We start from the raw sequence: 24,221 nt of genomic DNA, 5'->3' as shown, positions 1-24,221 counted from the left end.
CAGTGCAGCAGCGCACAGTGCATGGCACAACCCCGACCACCGAGCCCACCGCGGCAACCCCTCGCCTCGCGCATCCCCGACCACATCGTCGACCCGCCAACCCTCCGCCTCGCCCTCGCCTCCTTGTTCGTCCTCGTGCAGGCCTACAAGCTCGCAGACGCACTGTGGCCCCAACCTGTACCCGCAACACCGTCCCCCACCGCCGACGACCCCCTCAACCTCCAGCTCGTCAAGTGGCTCGTCGCAGACGCCGGCACCGTCGCCCTCGTCTCGTTCCTCCGCGTCCCGCGCCTCGACTGGGGCTGGAAGGCCAGGTGGGCCATCAGGCTCACCCTCTGGGCCTCGGACTGGCTCCTCTTTGGCCGCTGGACGGTGCGTCCTTGCCCCTTCCCTCCTCGACACTCGTCCCCCTCGTCGACCTGACCTCGTTCCCGCGCACACAGTTCTCCGCCTCGTACCTGTTGCCCGTCGCCGTCAAGAGCTTCGTCACCCGGGCCCTGTCGACCGATGAGCGCAAGGTCCGCCCCGCGTCCGTCGTCGGTTCGGACAAGAGCCACCTCGGCGGCCAGTTCACCGTCCGCATCCTCGCCGTGTCGACCGCCATGCTCAACCCGCTCTCGACCATCTACTGCCGACACGCCTCGCCCCACTCGGCGTCGCGCTCGCTCCTCCCCGGCGGCCACCACAAGGCCGACCCGACCCTGATCCCGCTCGTGTTCAACAACACGGTCCCGGCAAAGGTCACCTACACCCTCACCTCGTTCGACGACCCACCCTCGTCCCACCAGGTCACCGTCCCAGCCTCGTCCCTCGTCCGCCACGCCCACCCGTCGCACCACCGCAACCGCGGCGACCCTTCCTCGTCCTCGTCCTCGTCGACCCACAACAACCTCGACGACGAGCTCGCCCTCGCCTCCGAGTGGGCCCTCGTCCCCGCCTCGTCGTCGTCCAACGCGCACGGCGCGAGCGCCAAGGGCCCAGCAGGGCAGCACGCCCTGCGCCACCGCCTCCCGTCCGACGGGCCCGCAGCCGCAGCCGCACCCGACGCGAGCGACCCGTTCGGCCTCGCGCCGTCCGAGTCGCTGTACTACCTGCCCGTCTCGAGCCTCGGCCTCGTCCGCCTCGACTCGGTCGTCGACAAGGACGGCCACAGCGTGCGCATCCGCCGCAAGCGCGCCGTCACGGCCGCGAGCGCCGCCACGGCCGGCTTGGCGGACCCAGGCGCCGTCGCGCTCGCGTTCGAGGAGGTGCGCATCGTGCGCTGCCCGTCGGCCGGGTTCGACCTCGGCGCCGGCGCGAGCCGCTCGGCGGTCGACGAGGAGCACCGCTGCCTCGTGCCTAACGCGGGCCTGCCCGAGAGCTGGCCCCTCGGCCTCGCCGTCAGCGGGGCCGAGCCCCTCTCGGTCCGGTGGCATGCCCGAGTCGGCGACCCGCAGCGCGGCACGCGCAAGGACGAGACGCTCGACGGCATCGTCGGCGGCGGCGGCGACGGCGACGGCGACAACGACGTTGTGCCCGTGCCCATGAACGTGTCGCTCGCCCAGGCGGGCCGCACGACGTACTACCTCGACGCCGTCGTCGACGCGTACGGCAACGAGGTGACGTACGACCTCGCGCGCTCGTCGTCGTCGTCGTCGCCCGACGGCACGACCAAGGACAAACTCGTGAGCGGCGTCAAGGACAAGGCCGTGCCACACCTCCTCCCGGGCACGGTCGCGAGTCGCTCGGTCGTCGTCCACCGGCCGCCCGAGGTCGCGTTCGTCGGCGAGTGCGCCAAGGGCGACGACGTGCACCTGCTCGAGGGCGGCCGCAAGAAGCTCCAGCTGCGGCTCCAGGGCGTCGACGACGACCTGCGGGCGGGCGAGGGCGCGTTCGACGTCCACGTGCGCTTCTCGCCGGCGGCGACGACGGGCGTCAAGGGCTGGACGAGGCTCGTCAAGACGACGACGGCGAGGGCCGAGATCGAGGTCGACCAGGCCGGCACGTACGAGGTCGTTGGCGTCAAGAGCAAGCACTGCAGCGGCGCTGTCCTCGTGCCCAATACTGTGCGTCCCACCGCCCCGCCTTCCCTTCCCTCGTACTCGAGCAGAACGATCCTGACCTTTTGCGCCTTCTCGCCGCAGTGCACGCTCGTCGTTCAGCCTCGTCCGACCCTCTCGACTACGTTCACGCCGATCCACGACGTCTGCAACGCCGAGACGGGCGCCGTCGCCTCGCTCCACCTGACGGGCGCGCCGCCGTTCGTCGTCCACTACGCCGTCTCGCAGCTCGACTCGTCGGGCTCTCGCGCCGTGCGCACGACGCGCAAGCAGCGCCGCGTGCAGCACTCGCGTGACGAGGTGCGCCTCGAGGCGCCCGGCCCCGGGCGGTGGGAGTACCGCTTCACGCGCGTCGACGACCGGTTCTACCAGGGCGTCGTCGACTTGCCCGAGGGCGGCAGCGGCGCGCACGTGTACCGCCAGGAGGTCGCCGAGGTCGGCGACGCCAAGTGGAGGAACGTCAAGGAGGGCAAGACGGTGCACAGCTGCGAGGGCGAGACGGTCCAGGTCGAGATCGAGTTGCAGGTCCGTCTCGAGCTTTCTCTCCCTCGCTCGTCGCTCTCTCCTTCCTTCCTCGCAGTGACTGACGCTGCTTCTCTCCTCTCCTGCAGGGCACGGCGCCGTGGGACATCGAGTACTCGGTCGTCGGCCAGTCGGCGCAGGCGATCCAGGGCATCACCAAGTCGCCGTACACGCTCGAGGTCGACATCCCGAGCCACATCGCTCAGCAAGGCGGCCAGTTTGCGCTCTCGCTCGGTGCGTCCCTTTTCCCTCGAGCCCATCCTATTCTCCTCGCCACGGACTGACCGACGCGTCCTCCTCCTCCTTCGCCTACCCTGCAGAGAGCGTCCGCGACGCTCATGGCTGCAAGCGCCCGCTCACAGGCAGCGACCTCAATGTCGAGGTGCGCCGCACCAAGCCGACGGCCCGCTTCCACGGCGCCGAGGGCGTCCGCACCATCACCTTGCGCGACGACGACACGGCCCGGATCCCGCTCCGGCTCACCGGCGAGGGGGTACGTCCCGCTCTTCTCTTTCTCTCAGTGCCTCGTCCTGCTCTCGAGAGCGGCACTGACACTCCTCCCTCCTCGTCCGCAGCCCTGGACCATCACGTACCAGAGCCCGGCCGCTCGCGACGGCAAGCTTCCCTCGCCGTCGACTTTCAGCACCAAGGACGCCAACGGCGAGATCGCCATCCGCCGTCCTCGTGCGGGCACGTACCGCCTCGTCGGCGTGCGCGACCAGTTCTGCCCGGGTGACGTCGCCGAGACCGAGTGGACGGTCAAGACGCTGCCGAGGCCGACGCTGCGGCTCGACGAGCGTGCGGGCAAGGTCGCGAGGGGCGGGAGCGTCGTGAGGAGGGGCGTGTGCGCCAACGCGGTCGACTCGGTCCCGGTCCTGTTCGAGGGTGCGTCCTCGTCTTCTCCTCGTCCCCTCCTCGGCGTTCCTCTTTGGCGGCAGAAACTGATCGAGCCGTCACTCTGCGCGCAGGCAAGGCGCCGTTCAAGGCGTCGTACACGCTCCAGAAGGGCTCGCACCACGGCGACACGCGCTCGCACCACCTCCAGGCCATCCAGTCGCGCGCCGACCTCACCTTGTTCACCGCCTCGCCGGGCCGCCACACCTACACGTTCACCGGCGTCGGCGACTCGCTCTACACGTCGCCCGACGCTGCGGGTCTCGAGGCGCCCGCCGGCGGCAAGGACGGCGTCGTCCGCATCGAGCAGGACGTTTGGGCCCTCCCTACCGCCGGGTTCGCTCACGGCGCCAAGCACGGCTTCTGCGTTCACGACAAGCTCGCGTCGCGAGGTCATGACGACCTCGTCTTGCGGCTCGAGGGCCAGGCGCCGTTCGAGGTCGAGCTCGAGGTGCGCGAGGACGGGCACCGGGCGTCCAAGCGGTTCACGGTCCCGGCGATCCAGGGCCACGAGTGGCCCGTCTCGCTCCCGTACGGCCTCAGCACGGCCACGCCGCACAGCATCCTCCTGCGGCGCGTCAAGGACGCGCACGGCTGCGAGACGCTCGTCGACCCGTCGACCTCGTCCTCGTCCGTCGTCGGCGCCGGCTCGCTCAAGTCGTCGGTCTCGATCCCGGTCGCCGAGATCGCCACTATCACGCCTGTCTCGTCCCAGGTCGACCACTGCGTCGGCGATGCGCTCGAGTTCATCGTCCAGGGCTCGCCGCCGTTCACCGTCAAGTACGAGTTCGAGGGCAAGCAGCACGCCGTCGCGCACTCGAGCGGCACCTTCCAGCGCCTCGCTGCGGCTCCGGGCACGTTCAAGATTCTGTCGGTCGGGCACGGAGAGGACCAGTGCCGCTCGAACTCGGTCGACCTGTGCGTCCCGCCCTGCCCCTTTCTCGTCCTCTCCTCGCGCTCGCCTGACCTCTCCCTAATCCTCCCTCTCCTGCAGCGTCAAGCACGTCCACCCGATCCCGTCCGCTCGCGTGCAGACCGGCGACTCGTACGTCGTCGACATTCGCGAGGGCGAGCAGACCGAGATCAAGTTCAGCTTCTCCGGCACGCCGCCTTTCGCCTTTACGTACGCTCGCCGGGCACCTCAAGACCGCAGCAAGGACCGTACCGTCCTCGAGCAGCACACCGTCACGTGCGTCCCACCTTTCGTCCCTCTCGTCCCCCCTCTCGAGGTCGCGCCCTGACCTCAAATCCTTCCGGTTCTCGCGCCCGCAGCGGCATCAAGGAGCACGAGTACTCGATCTTCACGGCGCAGGAGGGCACATGGAGCGTGTCGTACATCTCGGACGCCTTCTGCTCGTACCCGCCGCCGTCGTCGCCTCCTGCGCAGCGCTCGGCCGTCGTCAAGGCCTGAGCGAGCCTAAGCTCCCCCTCTTTCTCTCCTCCCTCGCAACCTGAACATACCCCCTCTTCTGCGTCCTCGCAATGCAACTAGCCTGTACAGCTCGACCTGCGAGAGCGCGCGCGAGAGATCCGCGAGGGGCGTGCAGGCGTGCTCGACCTTCTTCTCCTCGTGTGGCTCGGCCTCTTACCGCAAGCGCGGGTGTCGGACTGCCGTCCGGTGCGGCCAGCAGCTGCACGGCGGCGGCTCTAAGCTTCCGCCGACCCCGCTTCCCTCCTCAGCTCGCCCTGCCGATATGTCCGCGGCGGAGCTCGAGAGCTTTCTCTCCTCCTTTCCTGGCGAATGGTCGCGGCGCCGAGTGGCCCCGAGCTGGCTGCGGGCAGCTGCTCAAAGGCCGAGGACCGTCTCTGCTCGACTGCTCTTGCTCGCTGCGTCCGCTCCTTCTCCTCCTCCACCAACTCTCCTCCTCGTCAAGATGCGCGACCCCTCGACCCTTCCTGAGCCTCAGGTGCGTCTCCCGGATGTCTGTGCCCTCTCGTACAGCACTGACACACGCCGTCCCCCTCCACAGTTCAAGCACTACGACCGCGACCTCATTCGCGACGACCTCGAGCACCGGGTCGCCTTTGCTCGCGACTTCCTCCGCTTTACCGAGGACGACGGCAAGGTCCTCAACTCGGTCGCGCCTCTCATCGCTCCCTTGATCAAGCCGACGGTCGACGGTGTCTACACGCAGCTGTTCCGGGTGCGTCTCAGCCGCCTCGACGCTCTCCTTCTTTCCCTCGTCCTGGCGCATCGCGTCGGACACTACCCGTCTCGAGGCACCCCCCACTGACGACTTTCGACGTGCAGTTCGACTACACCTCGCTGCCGTTCCTCAAGAAGAACGCCGACTACGCCGGCGAGGCGCACGCCGTCGACCTCTCGCAGCTCAACCACGACGACCCGCAGATCTCGTGCGTCCCTTGCCTCGTTCTCCTCTCGTACAGACGTCTGACTTGTTGTCCGCCCTCGCAGTCACCGCAAGAAGATTCTGTCGGTCTACGTCGGCAAGATGTTCACGTCCGACTTCGAGTCGCTCGCGACGTGGGCCTACTTCGACAAGGTGCGCCCGCTTCTTCCGCTCTCGACCTGCGTAAAGGTTCATTTCTGACGATCGGGTCCTCTTCGCCAGGTCGCCATGATGCACACGGGCCTCGCCGGCTTCAAGCACCGAGCCAAGAAGGACCCGCTCGTCGTCGACCTGCAGCCAAGTACGTCTTCTCGCACCTCCCTTTCCTCCCCACCTCGTCCTGACTCGTCGATGTCCTCTTGCAGTGGCTCTGCTGCTCGGCTGGGTCGTTGATGTCGTCGTCAAGGCTGTCCTGAGCCTGCCGGACGAGACGGCCGACCTTGCGACCAAGACGGCCGTCATCACCGCCTTCAACAAGCTCGTCTGGATCCAGAACGACCTCTTCAACAAGAGCTACGCCAAGAACGACGCCGAGCTGGCTGCGGCGACGGCGGCGAGGAAGGAGGAGGACCCGGCGGCGTGAGCAAGGTGTCGAGGGGGGACGACTCGGAGGAGGCGGCGGGCAGGCTCTCCCGCATCGTCTCGAGCTTGAGGAGCTTTCTCTGTACTGGTACAAGCCAAACTTTTAGCTTCTCCCGACCATCGAGAGATGTAGCGAGGGCGCGAGAGCGCTCGAGCGGCGTTCGAGAGCCTCTTCTTGCGAGGCCCTGACAGCTATCGCGAGACGGGTGGCAGTCAAGGCGGGAGGCCGTCTGTCCGCCGGCGGCGTCGAGCGCAAAGCTGATCTCGGGCAGCTGAAAGCAAGCGAGAGGCTCGCGGTCGCACTGCCCCCACTCGCCTCGCTCCTCCCACTCGGACCCTCATGGCTGGGCCAGCGGTACACGCCGCGCACGAGTACTTGCACACCTCAGCACCCACTACGAGCTGCATCCGCACCGCCGCGAGCGCTTGCCGACGGCGCAGAGCGCGCCGCGTCCTCATCAGCAAACCGCGTCGTCCGACCCCTCTCGACTGGCGACGACGACTCGTGGACCTGTGGGAGTGGCTGTAGAAGGGTTGTGCAGGTGCAAGGAGCGCATTGCACAGGGCGGGTGGGCTCTGCAAGCGATGGAGTGCAGGTGCGTCCTCGTCCCTCCCCACTCCCTCTGTTTGGCCCCCCTCTCCCCCTTCTCTCGCCTCGCCGCCACTTCGCGACGCGTTCAAGGCATGTTCTGAGACTGACTCAGCCCCTTGCGCAGGTCGAGCGGTGGCGCAGGGTCAGCGGGCAGAGGTTGTCGCCGCATGCGGCCCTTTCTCGCTCTCGAATCGGCTCATTCACATCCTTGTACGTCCCTCTCACGCCTCTCCTTGCGTCCAGTACCGTCTCAAAGGGCTAGAATCTTTGTCGAGCGGCGCACTGACCCTCTTGACGTCGCGCCGCAGGTTAGTCGCGCCCTCGATGGCACCTCCCCCTTCTCGGCCCCGAAAGCTTCCCCTCGCGCCCTTGCTGCGCCGCGCGACGGCGCCTTTCACTCTCCGAAAGCTCTCGTCGTCCCTAGCGAGCGTAGCCAGACCGCTCAGAGCTCTTGTTCGTCGTCGCACTCGTCCCGGCGGCTCAGCGAGTCGAGCCGTCGCGAACGGGTCCTGACGAGGCCGCGCCCGCCCTCTCGTGCCCCCCTGAGGGCAGCGGGCGCACTCTGGTGAGCCGCTCGTACGGCGCGCACCCCTGCGGAGCGCCCGTACGCCCGGCCACCTGCTAAAGACAGGGGGATCCTGCGCACCCTCTTTCAAACGCTAGCTCTTGATCTAGCAGGGTTACAGCGTTCTGCTTGCGCAGGATCGGACGAGGACGTCTCTACGATGCGGTCGAGCGCTTCTCCCGAGCCCTTTCATCTTGTAGAGCGCGAGTTGTGGGCCTCGCCCTCCTTCTCAAGTTGGTCGAGGAGCGAATCGAGTGCCGCTCTTCCTGTCGGCTCCTCTGCTCCCGGGCTCTCTCTTCGGGTCTCTCTGAGTGTCCCACGAGCGAGAGAAAGTGCGCCGACACCCGCCGGCTGCGCAAACCTTGTCCTCCTCCTCGACTTGCTCCCGACCCTGCTTTTCGCTTTTCTTTCGCGGACTTGTCGCGCTTCCGGCGGCGAGAGTTCGAGAGTAGACCCGAAGCTTGTCGGTCGCCCTCGACGACGTCGCACCCGATCCTCGTCGAGCTGCAGACTCGCAGAACCGGACAGTGCGAGAGTTGGTCGGTGCCAGCCTGCGGCCGGCTGGTGCCCGGCCGGCGTGGAGATGGGGTCCGATTTTGGTGACATTAACTATTATTTTTTGAGACTTTTCGGACTTTTTCTCGACTGGAGCTGGGTTCGAACCAATTTCAATACAAACCAAGTCAAGCGCGAGCTACTATCCTCTCGCATTTGGCTCGGACGCGAACGAGGGGGGACCTTGCCAGATTCTCGCGCGATATCACCTTCGAGTCCACCTTCGAGTCCCTCGTCGTGAGGCATCGCCCGCTCCCTCGGAGAGAAAGTGCACCTCGCTCGAGCCTCGCACTGTCGGGCTCGAACCATGGGACGAGGCGCTTCAGCTCGCAGGCGACGACGACGGGATAGCTCGAACGATGAGAAAGGCTCCTGAGATACACATGCATGATCTAGAGCGGGCTACAAATGTCTGTCTCGGAGAGGAAGAGAGAGAGAAGAGGCGAAAGCCCACCTCGCGACGCCGGCTTCGCTCGCTCGGACCCTCCTCGCCGGCGTGCGGCGGTCACTCGCGCCTCGCCGGCGGGTACATTGCGCCCATCTCGATCGCCTGATGGTCCACGCTCAGCCGCGCTCCTCCCGCCGTCGGCGCATAGCCCGCTCCTCCCTGCCCGACGTGCGCGTCGTCGTCGTACTCGCCCGACATCGAGCGACGACGCTCGGCGGTACCGTGCCCATGCCCAGATACAGCGTACGGGTGCGCCTCGTACGGGTCGAACGTGCCGTCGTGGCCGAGATCGGTGAGGTCGGGCGAGCCGTCGCTCGAGTCGAGGCCTCGGAAGGCGGCGTCAAAGTCGAGGCCGTAGTCGGGCGCGGCGACGTGCGGCTGCTCCGACGCAAAACCCTTCTCGGCGAGGAGCTTGCGGGAGCGCTTGCCGGCGTGCGTGCCCGGCTTGCGCCGGACAAAGTCCCACAGGAACTTGAGGCCGCGCCAGCCCTCGCGAAGGAAGTCGCTGTAGTTGAGCGAGTCGAGGACGGACCAGAAGACCGACGTGTGCCCTGCGCCGTCGGGCCGAAGGTGGCGGTACTCCTTGTGGCTGAACGCCCACGCGAAGACGCCGCTCATGATGACCATCTGCGGGCAGCAGAGCGAGGTTCAGGGGCGAACGAGGTAGACAGAGATATCGACGACGACGCACCTCGCAGCAGACGCAAAGCGCAGAGAGGCCGTCTGCGACGTTGGTCGCCGTCCAGAACTGCGCGCGAGGCGAAGGAGAGGAGAGAGTCAGGACGAGGGCTTGTACGAATGGTGGGCGAGTGGCAGCGCACCTCGGTCGCCTTGATCACGCCATGCGACTGGAGGACCGAGAAGATGAAGCTCCTGCAGGGAGAGAGTGTGTGAGCAAGGGCAGTTTGGCGGACGAGGGAACCCGAGAAGGTCGAGGACAGGCTCGCGGACGAGGGAACGAGAAGAGGACGAGGACGCACTGGTAGAAGAGGAGCATGACGACAATCTTGATCGACCTGCGAGACCGGTACTGTCAGAGAGGGTCTTGGACGAGAGAGGACGGCGGGCGAAGAGAGGAAGAGGTCGACGCACAAGAACTTGGCCAGCGGCTTCCTGCCGGCGAGCCGCTCCTTGACTAGGGCGTAGAAGACGATCAAGCCGTACAACGCGACCGAGATAGACACGAAATCGACGGCGTCCAAGTAGGCCTCTGCGCGACGAGGAGATCGAGGGGTCAGTGCGCGCCTGGCAAAGAGAGGTCAAGTCGACGCGACGCACCGGCGAAGTAGACCGAGTACTGGGTCGGGCACAGGACGTCGTAGGCCTGGCAGATAATCTCGATGATAGAGATGAGCGGGCGAAGGAGCGAGTCTGCGCGAGCGAGGAAGGGTGAGCGCGCGAAAACGTGCGGACGACGTGGACGAGGACGACGCACACTGAAGAACCGACCACTTGAGGCCGTGGATAAAGTCTGTGGCAGGGTGAGAACAAGTCAGGAGCCGTCGGCGGGGAGAAAGGGGAGAGGTGAACAGGCGACGCACAGGGCTTGGAGGGCCGGAACCGAATGCAGCAGAACGGGAACGGGATCTTGCGCTTCTCCTTGTCCTTGAGCACCCTGCGCTGCTCCTCGTTCGACTCGCCGATGTACTGGAGAAGCAGCATGAGGAAGGCGGCGAGCTGCGTCGGGAGGGAGCGTCAGACACGCTCCTGTAGAGAGGCACGAGGGAGAGGACGACGACGCACGACGAGCGACTCGTAGGCGACCACCGAGACGCTGTAATAGGTGTACGCGCGAAAGTAGCGGTACGAGAAGAAGGATACGACTGCGCGAGGCAGAGAGGTCAGAGCCTTGCTCGAGACGGGGAGGAAAGGTGGAAAGGGGACGAGTCGACGCACTCGCATAGACGGCGGGCATCAAGAGGATGCGCAGGACTTGACGCTGCTCCTTAGGCTTGTAGTAGTTGCGCCCGTGGAGCCAGACGCTGACGAGCGTGATCAAGGTCGAGACGATGGTCGTGACGCCGGCGATGATCCAGCCGATCTCGTGCGCATCCCTGCAGGCGACGAGGAGGTGTCAGCTCAGGGACTGGCCCGGCTGCACACGGCGGCTCGGCACGGTGCTGCGCAGCTGCGAGGCGAGATGAAGAGAGGCGAGGGACGCACCACCTCCCGTCGAAGAACGACGCCTGATCTATTGCTGCCGCGTTCTCGGCCGGGCACGTCTTGTTGAAGTAGGACGCCATGGCTGGACGAGGACCTTGAGGCGTGAGCTGCGAGCTGCGAGTCGGCGGACGAGGAGGCGGGTCGAGGAGGTGCGGGGGTGCGTGGGCGGTGGGGGCGGCGGCGGCGGCAGCAGCTGCTCCTCAGGCCAGCTGAAGGGGCCTTGTTGTACAGGCGGGCGGGTGGCCAAGCTGAGCGGGTGGGTGAGGAGCGAGGTGTCGAGTTGCGAGGAGCGAGGTGTCCTGAGCCAACTTGGGCGACGGCTGCTTGTCTCATCTCTTTCGGAGCGCGGCGAGCTTGCACTCTCTACAGAAGCACAGAGACGACTCGCAAACGGATACATTGGCTGTTCGACACAAAGATGGAGGTAGGCGCGCGACGCAGAAAAAGATTAGCGAGGCGGCGAGGAGGCTAAGGGTAGTTGGCGGGCGATCGCGAGACGAGGTATGCGAGAGGCAACGAGGGATGCCGCCGAGACGGCGCATGGGCGGTGCGCTCAGTGGCCGGGGATGCGGGCCTCGTCGGCAGAGAGGCGAGCCTGGCGAGCGGCCTGTGCGTGACGGAGAAGGGTCAGGTCTGGTCCTCTCGAGCGCACGCGGTCGACGCTCTCCCCCAAGCTGCGTGCGCATGGATGACAGTGACAAGAGAAAGGTGGGACGCACGTCGTGCTGCGCCTTCTCGGCCTTGACCTGCTCGAGCTGGTTGACACGAGGCTGGCGCTCCTGGACGAGGCGGTTGTGCTCCTGCGTGTGGAGCTCGAGGTCCTGCTTGGCCTTGTTGAGGGCGGCGACCGCCTTGTTGTGCTTCTCCTGGGCGCGCGTGAGGCCCTTGGCGTACTTGATCCTGCGCGCGGGAGAGGCGGAGAGGTCAGTCGGTGCCCGTTCGACCGATGCACGACAGAAACCGGGACGCACTCCTTCTGCTGCAACTTGTCGACCTGCTTGCGCGCCTTGGCCTGGGCCTGCGAGTCGATCGAAGAGTCAGCTCGTGCTTCGAGTCGTCGAGGGCAGGGAGGGGAGAGACGCACCTTTGCCGCCTTCTGCTCGTCCTTGGCCTGCTTCGCCGTCGCCTTGGTGACATGCTTGAGCTCCTTCTCCTCGTGCTTCTCCTCCTTCTTGAGCGTCTTCTCGAGCCTGCGACACAGTGAGAGAGTGTGAGAGGGTTGTTCGAGAGAGAGAGAGAGAGAGAGAAGAGGGCGAGGGACGCACTTCTTGTGCTCCTTCTCGGCCTGCTTGACGACCTTGGGGTCGGCGTCGTGGGTGGCAGCAGGGCCGTTGGTCGTGGTGGCGAGGGGCTCGCGGGCCGGGGCGACGCCCTGCTGAGGCGGGACGGTGCCGGGGGTGGCGGCGTGCTCGACCGGGGCGGCGGCGGGCTGGGGAACGGCGTTCTGGGTGAGGGCCGACATAGCTGCTGTAACTTAGTGCTTGTGCGGGGTGGATGCGCTGAGCGGTGAGTGTTTGGTGGGAGAAAGAAAGGCGAGGGTTGTTTGGCCGGCGCGCTGGCCAAGTGTCGATCGACATGCGCGTCAGCGGCGGTGCAGCTGGGGTCGGTGAGCAGTTTTGCGCTTGCACCGCTGCGCGCCAGAGGGCAGCGGCACGCTCATCTCGCCTCGATCAGATCTTCAGCAGGCGCAGCGGCGGCCGCTCGAGCTCTGCAGACGAGCGCTCGACCCCGTTCCCTTGCGCTGTCGACGCTCGCGTTCGTTGCTGAGCGAGCGAGGAGAGCTCGACAGCTCTCTTCTCTCTTGCGAGCGTGCCCCCTGCTGCAAGGCCCGAGACGAGAGCGGCAAGTGAAGCTGAGGACGAGGTGGACGCTCTGACGAGGAGCTCGTTCGCTGCGGGTCTGAGCGCCCTTGGCGGCTGCGCGCGAGCTCTCGCGCTTCCACTGCGACGTGTTGGCTGCGGCGGAGCGACGACGAGACGGGAGAGCCGCTCGTCGAGTCGGAAGGCGAGGTCAAAGCGCGCATGGCGTACCGTCGCTCTCGTCGAGTAGGGCGGCTCGGGCACGTGCGACGGGCTGTCGTCGATGGCCGTGTGTTGCAAAGCGTTTGACTGCGACAGCGCTAGGGCCAGGAGGAGACAGCGCGGTCCCGTTCACGAGCCAGAACGACGAGAGGAAGAGGACGAAGCGGCGCTGCAGCGTGCCGATCTCGCCCCGAGCCTCGTCGAGCATCGGCACAGCTCCAGATGGGGAGCACTGTGCGCAGGCTGGCAAAGACGACGCACAGCAGCTGGTGCTGAGAAGGAGGACGGGCACGAGATCCGCCTTCTCGAGCCGCACGGTCGCCTCGGCGAGCAGCTTTGGCCGATCGCTCGTCCGTCGTACGCGCAGGTGGAGCAGAGCAAGTGCACCTCACGTCGCAAGGGTCACCTGAATCCGACGGCGAGCACGTCGGGGCCGCTGCGCAGCCGTTGACGGCGCGAGGAGAGCAGCGCAGCAGGTGAGCGACGTCGACCGCCTCGCGTCGGTCGGGCGACGGACGAGTCCGGGCACAGTGCGAAGCAGGAACCGCAGCGGCAGCACGAGTCGCGGAAGAGCGAGCGATCTTGGAGGGACGACGAGGAGAGGAAGAAGGAGGAGGAGGAGGGAGGGGGCGCTCGAGTGGCAGCTGGCGCGGCGATTGTTCCGCACGAGTGGACGCTGCACTTGCCGGAAGAGGTTAAGTTGGTAACGGGCGACGAGGCCGGTCCCGTCTTCTCGTCCTCGTCGCGGGCGGGCGCGCCGGACGAGGCGACGAACGGCTCCCTCGTCGTCGTCTCGCGCCTCATCACCGGCCAGCACCCTCAGCAGCAGCACAGCCAACAGCAGTCATGTCCAAGGTGCGCCTCCCCCTTTCCCCTGGGCCCCTCCTCTCCTGCGGCGAGCCTCTCCTCCTCGTCTGGGCACCTGCCCGGTCGCTGAATGAGGGTCCGCACCGCCTCATCGCCTGCAGGCGGCGCACGCAGCAGACGCAGACCGCGACCGCGAGACTGACTCGCCCGCCCCATCGCTCGCAGGCCCAGTTCCTGCGCGAGTACAAGCTCGTCGTCGTCGGCGGAGGCGGTGTGGGCAAGAGTGCCCTCACGATCCAGTTCATCCAGAGCCACTTTGTCGACGAGTGCGTCTCTCTCTCTCTCGTCTACCTCCCTGTCCTCCTGCGTCGCACGAGCTGACACTGTCCTCGCACCTCCCCCCGCCTCCAGATACGACCCCACCATTGTTCGTCGTCCTCCTCCCTCTAGCCCTTCCTTGAGACCGCCTGCAGCGCCATGGCTCGTCAGTGATGACCGTGCGGCGACCGAGGATGGCGGAGCGGCCTGGCGACAGGCGGGGCGAGGGAGGATCGAGGAGTCGATGGCGCCAGTGCGAGGGGGCATAGCCAGGCGGGGCTTGCGGGCCCAGCGAGCAGCTTGCGCACCTGAGGAGCGACATACTGACCCTGTCTCCCGTCCCACTCGCAGGAGTACGCCCTCTCGCCTCGCCCAGACGGCTCTCGCGCCGCTCGCAGCCTCTTCCACGGAATGCTGACACCGCGCTCTCACCTGCAGGGACTCGTACCGCAAGCAGTGCATGATCGACGAGGAGGTGGCGCTGTTGGACGTGCTCGATACGGCGGGTCAGGAGGAGTACTCGTGCGTCCGCACCCTCCCTATTCCCTCGATCAGGCGCACCGAGCGTACTGACAAGCGCTCCACCCCTACAGGGCCATGCGCGAGCAGTACATGCGGACGGGCGAGGGCTTCCTCCTCGTCTACTCGATCACGTCGCGCAACTCGTTCGACGAGATCGGCACCTTCCACCAGCAGATCCTGCGTCCGTCCTCGCCGCTACCTGTTCGTCGTCGTCGACGCACGAGACACTGACTCGGACACCTCCTGTGCAGGCGTCAAGGACAAGGACTACTTCCCGGTGATCGTCGTCGCCAACAAGGCCGACCTCGAGTACGAGCGGCAGGTCGGGACGCACGAGGGGCGCGACCTCGCCAAGCACTTTGGGTGCCGGTTCATCGAGACGTCGGCCAAGCAGCGGTTGAACGTCGACGAGGCCTTCTTCAACCTCGTGCGCGAGATCCGGCAGTACAACAAGGTGCGCTCGGCTCGTTCGACCTCAGCCTCGCGTGTTTCCCTCCTGACCTCGCCTTCGCGCACCTCTTCCCCACGACGTGCAGGAGCAGGCAGCGGGTCGCCCTGGAGCAGCAGCAGCACAACCCGCACAGTTCAAGCAGGAGGAGGAGAGCAGCGCAGGGTGCTGCGGCTGCGTCATCCTCTGAGCGCGCCGCGTCCTCGACTCGGCGGTTCTCCTCGACTTCCCTCTCCTCCCCTTCCCAACAGCAACCCGTCCCTTCCCCATCGGCACATACCCTTATTCGCTCTCTCCCTGTCTACCCTGCTGTCCTTCTCGGCGAGCCTCGGCTGCGCCCGCTTCCCCTGGTTGATCCCGCCCTCTCTTGTCTCCGCGTTGGATACCCCTTTCCTCTCTCGCGCTCGCCCCCGTCCCCTAGCGTAGCACCTCGCCTGTAATCCTCCTCTCGCTCTCTTCGTGTCGAGCGAGTCGAAAGCCCCGAAGAGCGCGAGAGAGAGCAAGTCGATTCCGCTCCTGGCCGCTCGCCTCTCCTCCCCGCCGGCCTCGCTCCGACTGTTGACCGCGTCCTCGTCGCGCTCTCTCGTCGCATCCGACACGCCCTCTGCACGCGTTGCCGACCATGGCCGACACTGCAGGCTCGCCGCCGCCTCCCTCGTCGCGCAAGAAGCGGGTTCGAGGCGGGGTCGACACCTCGCTGATCATCGAGGAGCCGCGCAAGCGCAAGTACATGGGCGTCGAGGTGAGCTTGCACCCTCACTTGACTCGGCGAGGCCGCCGGCTCGCGCAGGCGCACACACACGGGCACGGTGGGAGGACCAGGGGGGAGGAGCGAGGCGTCGGCTCGACGCAGCGGCGCCTGCACCGCCCGCAGAGCTCGACGCGCATCCCCGAGCCTCAGCGACCAGCAGCCATGACTGAGCGCACATATCTGGACCTGACTCTCGCGTCCCTCGCACCCCTCTGCAGCTCGGCGGCCCCTCGACTCGGCACGGCGGCCGCTCCGGGTCACCCAACCCTGCCACGATCCCGGCGACCGACCCCGAGGGCTTTGAGCGCGTCAAGGAGCAAGGCACCCAGCTGTACGACCGCTTGGTCGCGCAGACGGACCCGAGCGAGTGAGTCCCGTCGCTTCCTCTTCCTCCTCCCTCTCTCTCCTCGACGCCGCCCGCTCTCGTGCGGCTCGATGCGCCTGGCCGCAGCGAGCCCCACGTCGAAGAGTGAGCCTGCGCTGCGCAGGACCTCGAGCCTGACCCCTCGACCGCGCGACAGCCCCGCCCGTCCGCTCTACTACGCCTTCTCCGAGCTGCCGAGCCGCGACGACTATCCCGACTACTACAAGATGATCAAGAAGCCCATCTCGTTCACTGAGATCAAGGCCAAGCTCGACGGTCGTACGTCCCCTCTCCATCCCCATCGCCCAGTCCGCCGAGGACGCACTGACCCGCTCTCTTCCCCCGACACAGGCCAGTACGCCTGTTTGTCCGACCTGCGCACCGACATCAACCAGATCTATGTCAACGCAAAGCGGTACAACGCGCCCGGGTCCCAGATCTTCCTCGACGCCAAGAAGCAGCACGTGCGTCCACTCTCCTCCCTCCTCTCCCTCCTCGCCCCGGTCTCCTCGATACTGACTCGCCCCGACCCGCACAGAAACTGCTCAAGGACACGTACGCCGTCATGACGGGCGAGGCGCCTCCTCCAGAAGAGCACGACGAGCACGACGAGGCGCCTCAACCTGCGCCGGCGCGAGGTCGGCAGTCGGGCGGCGCTCGAGGTGGAGGGGCCGAGACGGGCGGTGCAACGGCCGGCGGCAAGGCGGCGACGCTTCGACCATGGCTCAACGGCAAGCTCGACGACGTGATTGCGCTCGAGGACGCCAAGTGCGTCGCTTCTTTCTCTCTCCCTCCTTGCGTCCCGGTCGACCCGAGCGACTCGAACTGACTCGACCGTCCGCAGCGGCCGCAACTACGCCGAGAACTTCCACGTCCTGCCCGACCGCGGCCTGTGGCCCGATTACTACCAGCTCATCGCCGAGCCCATGGCGTTCGAGACGGTGCGCGCCCGCGTCCAGAAGAACCACTACAAGGCCGTCGAGCCGTTCTACCAGGACGTCATGACGATCTTCGAAAACGCCATGTTCTACAACGAGGAGTCGAGCCGCATCTGGAAGGACGCCATGGTGCTCAAGGTCCGTCCGCCTCTCTCTCTCCCGCCCTCTCCCTCGTCGGCGGCAGCCTGCGCCAGACTTGCTCACTCTTTGTCTCCCTGCTCTGCAGAAGCACTTTGGCAACATCATGCAGGAGGAGCCGCCCGAGTACGTGCCGCCCAAGAAGTCGCACAAGCGGCGGCCCGAGCCCGACATCAGCGTGTCGGGCCCGGCGACGGGCAGCGGCTCTCGCAGCCGGCGCCAGAGCTCGACGTTCCCCGCCGGCGAGGACGGCGTCGGGTCCGAGGCGGGCGGGTACGAGGACGAGGACGCGTCGGAGGATGAGGCGAGCCGGCACGGTTCGGTCGCGCCCGCCGCTCAGCAGCAGCAGCAGCCTCAGCCGTTCGCGGGCGTCGTCCAGCCCAAGCCGGAGGACATCCCGATCGGCGACCCGTACGCCCTGCCCGGTGGCTCGCCCGCACTCGCCGCCGCGCTTGCCCTGCCCGACAACCCGCTCCTCGGCCTCGGGTCGGCGTCCGCCGCGCTCCTCAACTCGCCGTTCCCTGCGCCCGGCCCTGGTGCCGCCTCGCTCGTCTCCCCTTCCTTCAAAACCCTCCTCAACGGCTCGACGTCGCCGAGCATGCCCCTGAATGGCCGGTCTCTGCACGCCGCACCGACCGCGCCCGACGCCGCCGCCCCGACTACCTTCCACCCTCGCCTCGTCGCCCGCCTCTCGGCGCCCGACTCAAGCGCGCCCCTCCTGACGCGCTTCGAGGTGCGCTGCGTCCCGAGCGGCGCGGCCTTCACGCTCGACACGGCGCTCCTGCGGCAGCACGCGCTCGCCGTCCCGAGCGACACGCAGCGCGTCGAGATCACGCCCGTCCTCGCCGGCGCGCCCTCGTCCTCCAGGTCGACTGCAAAGGGCAAAGGGCGCGCAGCGGCGAACGGCGGCGCCGCAGCAGGAGCAGGAGCCGGGCGCATCGTCGCCGCACGAGCCCGGCCCGCAGCGCTCGTCTCGCTCGTCGAGGACGCTGTCGAGCTCCCGCCCGCCGCTCGAGCCGACGGCAGCGCCGACCTCGACGTCGCGGTCGACGGCGGGTCGAGCCGGTCGGGCCCGAAGCGGTACGCGCTCGTCGAGCCGAGAGCTGGGCTCAGCACGCTCGAGTTTGTCGTTGGGCCGGCCGGGGCGGCGAGCGAGGGCGACGGGCAGGACGACGGGCAGGTGCAGGCGTTGAGGGACGGCGAGGAGGTGTACAGGCTGTTTGTCACGCGGTGAGCGGGCGTGGGTCTGCTCGGACGAGGGCTGGTCGGGCGAAGCGAGGCTCTCTCTCTCTCGTACAGCCATAGCGCGCGCGCAGAGTTGTTGGACTAGAAATGCAGTACGGTGTTCTCACTCTTCTCAGCTATCGTGTCTCTCTCTCTCGCTCGAGGCCGGACGACGAGAGACAAATCGTTTCGACGTTCGAGCTGCAGCGCTGCGACGACGGCTACTCCTTGTCCTCGAGCGCAAAGTTGTTCGACACCTTGGAGCGCAGAAAGTCGCCGTAGATGACGGGCTTGACGCTGGTGGCAGCCGAGTCGGGGCCGAGGAGCTCGCGACGGAGGCGGACCGCCGAGGGGAGAGGCTGCGACGCGGTGCGAGAGGCAGACACGCTCGTCAGATTCCGCTCGAGGACAGGCTGACGCGCAAGAGAGAGAGAGAGAAAGTCGGGCGGACCTCGATGAGGGCCTCGAGCGTCGGCTCGAAGAAGAACGGGATCGAGACGCGGTACGTCTCGCTCTTGTGGACGACGCGGTGCAGCGTCGCCTTGTACAGTCCCGCCGAGTAAACCTCGACCATCTCGCCGACGTTGACGACGAACGCGCCCTCGACCGGGTTGGCGTCGATCCAGGTGCCGCGCTCGCCGGTCGAGGTCGAGTCCGGGCCTGAGGGCGAGGGGAGGAAGACCTGCAGGGCGCCCGGCGTCGAGTCGGCGTGAAGGAGCGTAAAGTTGCCGTAGTCTGCGGGACGAGGGTCGAAGAGGTCAGTCGAGGTGCGCGTGAGGGGGGAGAGAGGCGCGCTTGGGAAGGCGAGAAGGAGGACGAGCGCACGGACCTTTGTGAGCGCCGCACGAGACGCCCTCTGCGTCGGGCGGCAGAGGCGGGTACCCGATGCACCGCATGACCCAGAACGGGTCGGCGACCCAGCTCTTCATGCGCGCCCACTCGCCCGACTCGTCGCCTTTGGCGTCGCCGTCGACGTCGATGCCGAGCGCCATGGCCGTCGCCTCCATGAGGGCGTGCCCGACCGTGTGCATCTTGTCGACCCATCGCTCGAGGACGGGGCGGAACGAGGCCGGCTCGGCGGGCCACTGGTTGGGCCCGTGCAGGAGCTTCGAGGGGTCCTCGAGCGACGGCGGGAGCGGCTTGTAGGCGTCCCAGCCCTCTGTTGCGGCGCCTGGTCGTCAGTCACTGGCACTAACCGAGACTGAGAGAGAGGACGCACCGTGCCAGTCCTTCTTGTACTGGGTCACGTTCTCGCCGATGCGCTGGTAACCTGGAGGGAAGCGAGCGAGGTGAGGGCGCCTTCCGTGACGAACGGGGGTTGGAAGTGGACGCACCCCTTGCGCCATCTCCTGGCTTGATGCGGAGCTTGAGCTTGTCGTCGTCGGGTGTGTTGAAGAAGGCGCGGGCGACGTCGAGGGCGTGGCGCATGTCGTCGGGCGAGACGACCGAGTCGAGGCCGGTGCAGTAGAAGAAGCCATAGTCGAGACAGGCCGAGTGGAGCTTGCGGGCCGTGTTGCGGCGAGCGTCGGGGTCGGGTTTGGGCGAGAGGAAGGGCGACAGGTCAATCAGAGGGAGGGAGGAGGACGGGGGAGGATTGACGAGGTGAGGCATGGCGAGGGCAAGGTGCCGGTCGGTGTGATGGATGTTGGAGGTCTGTAGAAGAGGTTGCAGGGCTGTGCAGGTGCGCAGGGTGCTGTGGTGAAGAGCGAGACGAGCCAAGAGCGAGGTTCGGACGACGAGGTGGGGGAGTCAGGGCCCTCCCTCTCTCCCTCTCCTCCTGCACACGCAGCGACCACCAGCGCAGGCCACAGTGCTCGAGTGCGACTACCACCACCGCACCCGCCCTCGCCACGTCCTCGTCGACCTCGCTCCCCTCCCCCCACCCGCCTCACGGCTTCATCAGTTCCGCCGTCCAGCTCGTCCCACCGCCTCGGCCAGCCCGTGCGCGCCATTCTACCCGCACCCAAACGCCTATACGTCCCCGGCAGACCCCCCTCCCCTGTATCGTGCGTCCCCTCTCACTCGGCAGGCACCTCTCCCTCGTCGTCATCCCGCTCACCCTCCCCGCCTCGTCCTGCAGCAGCTTGCGCGCACCCTCGACACGGCCGCTGTCAAGCTCTCCAACATGGACCTGCAAGCCCACGACTCGAACGAGGCCAACCTCGTCTCGCAACTCACGAGCCGCCTCACCCAGGTCCGTCCCCGCGCTTTCCTCGCCTCTCGAGCTCTCGAGCCTCGCCAGCTCACGATCGCTGGCCCCCCCGTCTCGCAGCTCCAGCACGAGAAGGACGCACTCGAGCGCGCTGTCGAGGGCCAGGCCGACGCCATCGCGCTCCGCCTCCGCCTCGCCCTCCTCGCCTCGGAGCAGCAGCGCCCTCGCTCCTACTCGGGCCACCGCGGCAGCTCGTCGCACCGCCACCGCCACCACAGCAGTAGCTCGTCGAAGCCCTCGCCTTCCTCGTCGCTGTCGACCTCGGCCTCGACCTCGTCGACCACGTCCTTCCCCTCGTCCCCCTCGACCCAGCTTTCGCCCGACCTCTCCGTGCCCGACCTGTCGCCCGACGTCCTCCAGGCCCTGCGCGAGAACGAGACGCTCCGCGTCCGCCTCGCCAACAGCGAGCGCGTCAACGCCTACTACCAGCGCGAGCTCGCCGAGCTGCGCCGCCGGTGCGGCATCTCGATCGACGAGCTCGAGGAGCTCGACCTGAGCGACCCGTCGCACGCCCGCCAGGGCATCGGCGCCCGCACGCGCTCGACTTCACGCGGTGCCGCCGTGTCGGACTGGGCGCACGGCGCGTCGGCCGCGACGAGCTCGATCCGGATCCCGGGTGCGGCGCCGTCCGTGTCGCCGCCGGGCACGGCCGCCGGCGCAGCGCGCTTGTCGAGCCTGGCGTTCCCGTTCAGCGCCAACTCGCGGTACAGCGCCGCGTCGGGCGCGTCGAGCGTCAACACGACGGCGACCACGCCGTCGTCGTCGTTCCCGGCCAACCGCGCTCCGGCCCCGACCCCGGCGACAGCCGCCGCCTTTTCACCGGCGTCGTACGTCTCGAGCCTTGCGCCAGTCGCACTCGGGCCGGGAGGCGCAGGTCCCGCCGTCGGGCCCGCCGCGGCGCTCGCGGTCGGCAACCCGCACCACCACCACCATCATCGGGCGGCGGCGGCGCGGCGCAACAGCCTGTCGGGCCTCGTCGCGACGCACTTTGCGCCACCTGCGCGCTCGTCGGGCCGGGGCGTCGTCGCGGCGAGTGCGCCGAGCGGCGCGAGGAGCGGCTCCGGGTCGTCGAGTTCGGCAACGTACGCGCCGTCGCCTGCGCCGACGGGCGCGGCGAGCGACGCGGCGCTGTCGCAGGGCATCGACGTCGACGACCTGCTGCACCTGCGCGTCGCGCAGCCGGCTGCGGCGGCGAGCGCGTCGACGAGCGGGTACGGCACCTCGCGGTCGTCGTCGGCATCGTCGGCGTCTCTCGCCGTCGTCGCTGCGGCCGCCGGGTCGTCACCAGCCGTCGAGCAAGCGCAGCAAGTGCCGGCCTCGGACCCGCTCGTCGCCGCCATCACGCGCTCGCTCGCCAAGCTCGCCGCCGCCGGGTGGGGCGCGTCGCCCTCTCCGCCGCACGCCGACCTCGACACCGACGTCGACGGGCCCGCAGCCGGCTCGGCGTCGTCTGACGACGACGGCGATGGGGGCTCGGCGACTGGGAGCGGGAGCGGGAGCGGGACGGCGGCCGAGGAGAGCCGGCCTCGGGGTGCGAGCGCCAGAGGGGAGGGCGACGACACGCCCGTCAGCGTGTCGCCGAGGACGGCGCGGCGCATTCGGCCTCTCTCGTCCTCGTCGGGTGCGGGTGCGGGTGCGGTTGCGGGTGCAGGAGCGTCGAGCGGGGCAGCGACGAGCAGGAGAGGGCGACGGTCCGGATAGAGCGTCGACTTTGTTGCACAACCTCGTTTTTCCTCCTCCTCGCTGCTACACACGCTTCGAAAGAGACACAGGCTCGACTAGACAAGAAGAGATAGAGACGGGCCTGGGCTCACAGCGCGGCACGCTGCTCGATGAAGAAAAAAGGGGTTCAGACGGCCTGTGGACGCTCGCCATCAGTCCGGGTGGTGCGCGAGCGCTTCGAGAGGGAGAGCGAGACGTACGTGGCCCGAGATGAAGAAGGTCTTGTCGATCGAGGCGTCGATGGGCGCGGCGGCCTGGCGCGAGTCGGCGGGGACCGAGTCGGCCGACGGGGTAAAGGCCGGGGTGCCCTGCTGCGTCGTGTTCGACCTGCGGCCGCGTGCGGGTCGTCAGTTGTTGGACGTCGGGGACGTGCCGAGAGAGAGAGAAGGGACGCACAGGTCGATCTTGCCCTTGTTGGCCTCGCCCGAGATGAGCTTGCGCCACGCCTCGTGGCACTCGTGCACGACCTCGGTCGCGTACTTGCGGTTCTTGGCCTCGCCAGAGAACGCAAACGTGTTCTCGGGCTTGCCGTCGGGGATCTGTGGGCGGCGAGAGGGGCGCGAGAGGGCGAGGGAAGGGGGAACGGGCGCGGCGAGGTCAGTTTCGACGCTACGACGACGGGACCTGGCGCGTTCTGCGCAGCGGACGCGCCTTGTAAATCCTGAACCACTCATTCTTCGAGCCGTGTGGGGCCCCACAGGTAGCGGGAGGGCATGGAGGAGAGGAAGAAGGGGGAGGAGGAGGAGGAGGAGGAGGGGAGCAAAAGGTCAGCGCCGGCCGCCAAACGTGCGCCTCGTCTCGTTCGACCCGTCCAGAGAGTGACAAGGAACGCACGGTAGCCTGTGGACGCAGTCGAGGGAGCAGGAGGAAGTGGGGGGAAGGAAGAAGGAGGACGAGGCAGGTTGAGAAGGTCAGTCGCCGTTCTCGCTCCGGCGCGCGCCGGGCACTCTCAGACCCGGCAGATCTGCAGAGCACCTCGATGAGACGCAGAAACAGAGAAACGTGGGACGCACACGGACAAGGCCCGGCATGTGGCGCTCGACGTCCTCGATGTCGTTCAGCTTGGCGGCGAGCGGGTCGTTGACGTCGATGACGAGGACCTTCCAGTCGGTCTCGCCCTCGTCGAGGAGGGCCATGACGCCAAGGATCTTGACCTGCTTGACCTGGCCGACGTAGCCGATGGTCTCGCCAATCTCGCACACGTCGAGAGGGTCGTCGTCGCCGTTGGCCTTGGTCTCGGCGTGCTGGTGCGACGGGTCCTCCCACGTCTGCGGGAAGGCACTGTGGGTGGAAGGAAAGAGTCAGCGACGCACGAGGAGGGCGAGGAGACGACGAGGAGAGAGCGAGAGAGAGAGAGCGAGGCGCACCCGTAGTTCCAGATGTAGCCCTTGTGCGGGAAGCAGTTGCGGACGAAGCGGAGCTTGCCCTTCTTGGTGTCCTGGAGGATCGGGTTGAACTGCTCCTCCTTGGAGATCTCGAGCTTGGCGTTGGACCAGCGGGGGATCTCGACGACCATGTTGAGGACCGTCTTCTCCTCGTTGGCGAAGAGCGGGATGTCGTGGAACGGCGAGATGACCTTGCCATCCTTCTCGAGGAAGGCGCGGTACTCTGCAGGGTGCGAGGCAGAGGGTGAGCGACAGGTTGTGCGCGGGGTGGGAAGGTCGAGCACGTCAGGCCAACGCTCGCTGCGGGCTGCCTCGCGGCCTGCGGGACGCTGGCGACGGCTCGAACGAGTACTGAGAGCAAGGTGGGACGCACCGAGGGTGTTGGCCGCGCCGATCTGGCCTGTGGGAGCGCGAGCGAACGCGAGTGGGTAGGAGCGGGTGAGCGGGTCGACTGCGTCGTCTTTGCGGCGAGGCGAGGGGAGGGAGGCGAGGACGCACGGACAGAGTAAGGCGAGCTCATGGTAGAGATTGACCGAGAGGCGGAGCGCAGTAGAGTCCTGACTGAAGCCACGGTGGACCGGTGCGGAGAGGGAGGGGCGAGTGCGACCGAGGGGGAGATGCGCCAAAGGGGCGAGACACATCACAAGTCGGCCAATACAC

General features: G+C 67.5%; 9 protein-coding genes across 9 annotated transcripts; 5 read left to right on the top strand and 4 right to left on the bottom strand.

Annotated features, from left to right (window-relative positions):
• Positions 1-21: 21 nt before the first annotated feature.
• RHOBADRAFT_52352 (uncharacterized protein) lies at positions 22-4,959 on the top strand (the record flags this gene model as incomplete). The annotated part of the gene is made up of 9 exons (XM_018416300.1): positions 22-372; positions 444-2,045; positions 2,124-2,564; positions 2,651-2,795; positions 2,882-3,054; positions 3,137-3,446; positions 3,530-4,373; positions 4,450-4,644; positions 4,728-4,959. The coding sequence occupies 9 exons, from the start codon at positions 22-24 to the stop codon at positions 4,864-4,866; spliced, it is 4,200 nt and encodes a 1,399-aa protein (XP_018272378.1). The 3' UTR covers positions 4,867-4,959.
• Positions 4,960-5,314: 355 nt separating this feature from the next.
• RHOBADRAFT_64725 (uncharacterized protein) lies at positions 5,315-6,504 on the top strand. The gene is made up of 6 exons (XM_018418562.1): positions 5,315-5,362; positions 5,426-5,599; positions 5,707-5,810; positions 5,872-5,959; positions 6,029-6,107; positions 6,172-6,504. Exons 1-6 carry the CDS (start codon positions 5,330-5,332, stop codon positions 6,387-6,389), a joined length of 696 nt encoding a protein of 231 aa, XP_018272377.1. The 5' UTR covers positions 5,315-5,329; the 3' UTR covers positions 6,390-6,504.
• Positions 6,505-8,458: 1,954 nt separating this feature from the next.
• On the bottom strand, positions 8,459-10,867 carry RHOBADRAFT_66194 (uncharacterized protein). The gene is made up of 11 exons (XM_018418892.1): positions 10,712-10,867; positions 10,445-10,602; positions 10,292-10,371; positions 10,090-10,225; positions 9,984-10,019; positions 9,827-9,919; positions 9,641-9,758; positions 9,529-9,564; positions 9,370-9,421; positions 9,240-9,296; positions 8,459-9,175 (listed from the first exon to the last, which is right to left on the bottom strand). Exons 1-11 carry the CDS (start codon positions 10,789-10,791, stop codon positions 8,606-8,608), a joined length of 1,416 nt encoding a protein of 471 aa, XP_018272376.1. The 5' UTR covers positions 10,792-10,867; the 3' UTR covers positions 8,459-8,605.
• A 222-nt stretch (positions 10,868-11,089) lies between these two features.
• RHOBADRAFT_52350 (uncharacterized protein) lies at positions 11,090-12,173 on the bottom strand (the record flags this gene model as incomplete). The annotated part of the gene is made up of 5 exons (XM_018416299.1): positions 11,090-11,318; positions 11,431-11,611; positions 11,683-11,729; positions 11,796-11,901; positions 11,977-12,173. 5 exons carry the CDS (start codon positions 12,171-12,173, stop codon positions 11,265-11,267), a joined length of 585 nt encoding a protein of 194 aa, XP_018272375.1. The 3' UTR covers positions 11,090-11,264.
• Positions 12,174-13,555: 1,382 nt separating this feature from the next.
• On the top strand, positions 13,556-15,283 carry RHOBADRAFT_64722 (uncharacterized protein). Its single transcript, XM_018418561.1, has 7 exons — positions 13,556-13,587; positions 13,765-13,865; positions 13,951-13,968; positions 14,296-14,379; positions 14,451-14,560; positions 14,631-14,833; positions 14,916-15,283. The coding sequence occupies exons 1-7, from the start codon at positions 13,579-13,581 to the stop codon at positions 15,015-15,017; spliced, it is 627 nt and encodes a 208-aa protein (XP_018272374.1). The 5' UTR covers positions 13,556-13,578; the 3' UTR covers positions 15,018-15,283.
• Positions 15,284-15,449: 166 nt separating this feature from the next.
• Positions 15,450-18,372, top strand: RHOBADRAFT_52348 (uncharacterized protein; the record flags this gene model as incomplete). The annotated part of the gene is made up of 7 exons (XM_018416298.1): positions 15,450-15,569; positions 15,797-15,945; positions 16,100-16,221; positions 16,294-16,406; positions 16,481-16,710; positions 16,787-17,018; positions 17,107-18,372. The coding sequence occupies 7 exons, from the start codon at positions 15,450-15,452 to the stop codon at positions 18,250-18,252; spliced, it is 2,112 nt and encodes a 703-aa protein (XP_018272373.1). The 3' UTR covers positions 18,253-18,372.
• Positions 18,373-18,416: 44 nt separating this feature from the next.
• On the bottom strand, positions 18,417-19,915 carry RHOBADRAFT_25380 (uncharacterized protein). The gene is made up of 5 exons (XM_018412679.1): positions 19,577-19,915; positions 19,462-19,512; positions 19,072-19,401; positions 18,694-18,977; positions 18,417-18,601 (listed from the first exon to the last, which is right to left on the bottom strand). The coding sequence occupies exons 1-5, from the start codon at positions 19,851-19,853 to the stop codon at positions 18,464-18,466; spliced, it is 1,080 nt and encodes a 359-aa protein (XP_018272372.1). The 5' UTR covers positions 19,854-19,915; the 3' UTR covers positions 18,417-18,463.
• A 452-nt stretch (positions 19,916-20,367) lies between these two features.
• On the top strand, positions 20,368-22,312 carry RHOBADRAFT_52346 (uncharacterized protein; the record flags this gene model as incomplete). Its single annotated transcript, XM_018416297.1, has 2 exons — positions 20,368-20,436; positions 20,515-22,312. 2 exons carry the CDS (start codon positions 20,368-20,370, stop codon positions 22,153-22,155), a joined length of 1,710 nt encoding a protein of 569 aa, XP_018272371.1. The 3' UTR covers positions 22,156-22,312.
• RHOBADRAFT_64721 (uncharacterized protein) lies at positions 22,133-24,134 on the bottom strand. The gene is made up of 9 exons (XM_018418560.1): positions 24,060-24,134; positions 23,935-23,961; positions 23,544-23,784; positions 23,190-23,457; positions 23,011-23,016; positions 22,828-22,851; positions 22,573-22,715; positions 22,377-22,503; positions 22,133-22,312 (listed from the first exon to the last, which is right to left on the bottom strand). The coding sequence occupies exons 1-9, from the start codon at positions 24,079-24,081 to the stop codon at positions 22,304-22,306; spliced, it is 867 nt and encodes a 288-aa protein (XP_018272370.1). The 5' UTR covers positions 24,082-24,134; the 3' UTR covers positions 22,133-22,303.
• Between the last annotated feature and the right edge of the window lie 87 nt (positions 24,135-24,221).

Source organism: Rhodotorula graminis (assembly GCF_001329695.1).
Source record: "Rhodotorula graminis WP1 unplaced genomic scaffold RHOBAscaffold_4, whole genome shotgun sequence".
Taxonomy (NCBI): domain Eukaryota; kingdom Fungi; phylum Basidiomycota; class Microbotryomycetes; order Sporidiobolales; family Sporidiobolaceae; genus Rhodotorula; species Rhodotorula graminis.
The sequence above is the reverse complement of the archived record's forward strand: the minus strand, read 5'-3'. Positions and strand labels throughout refer to the sequence as shown.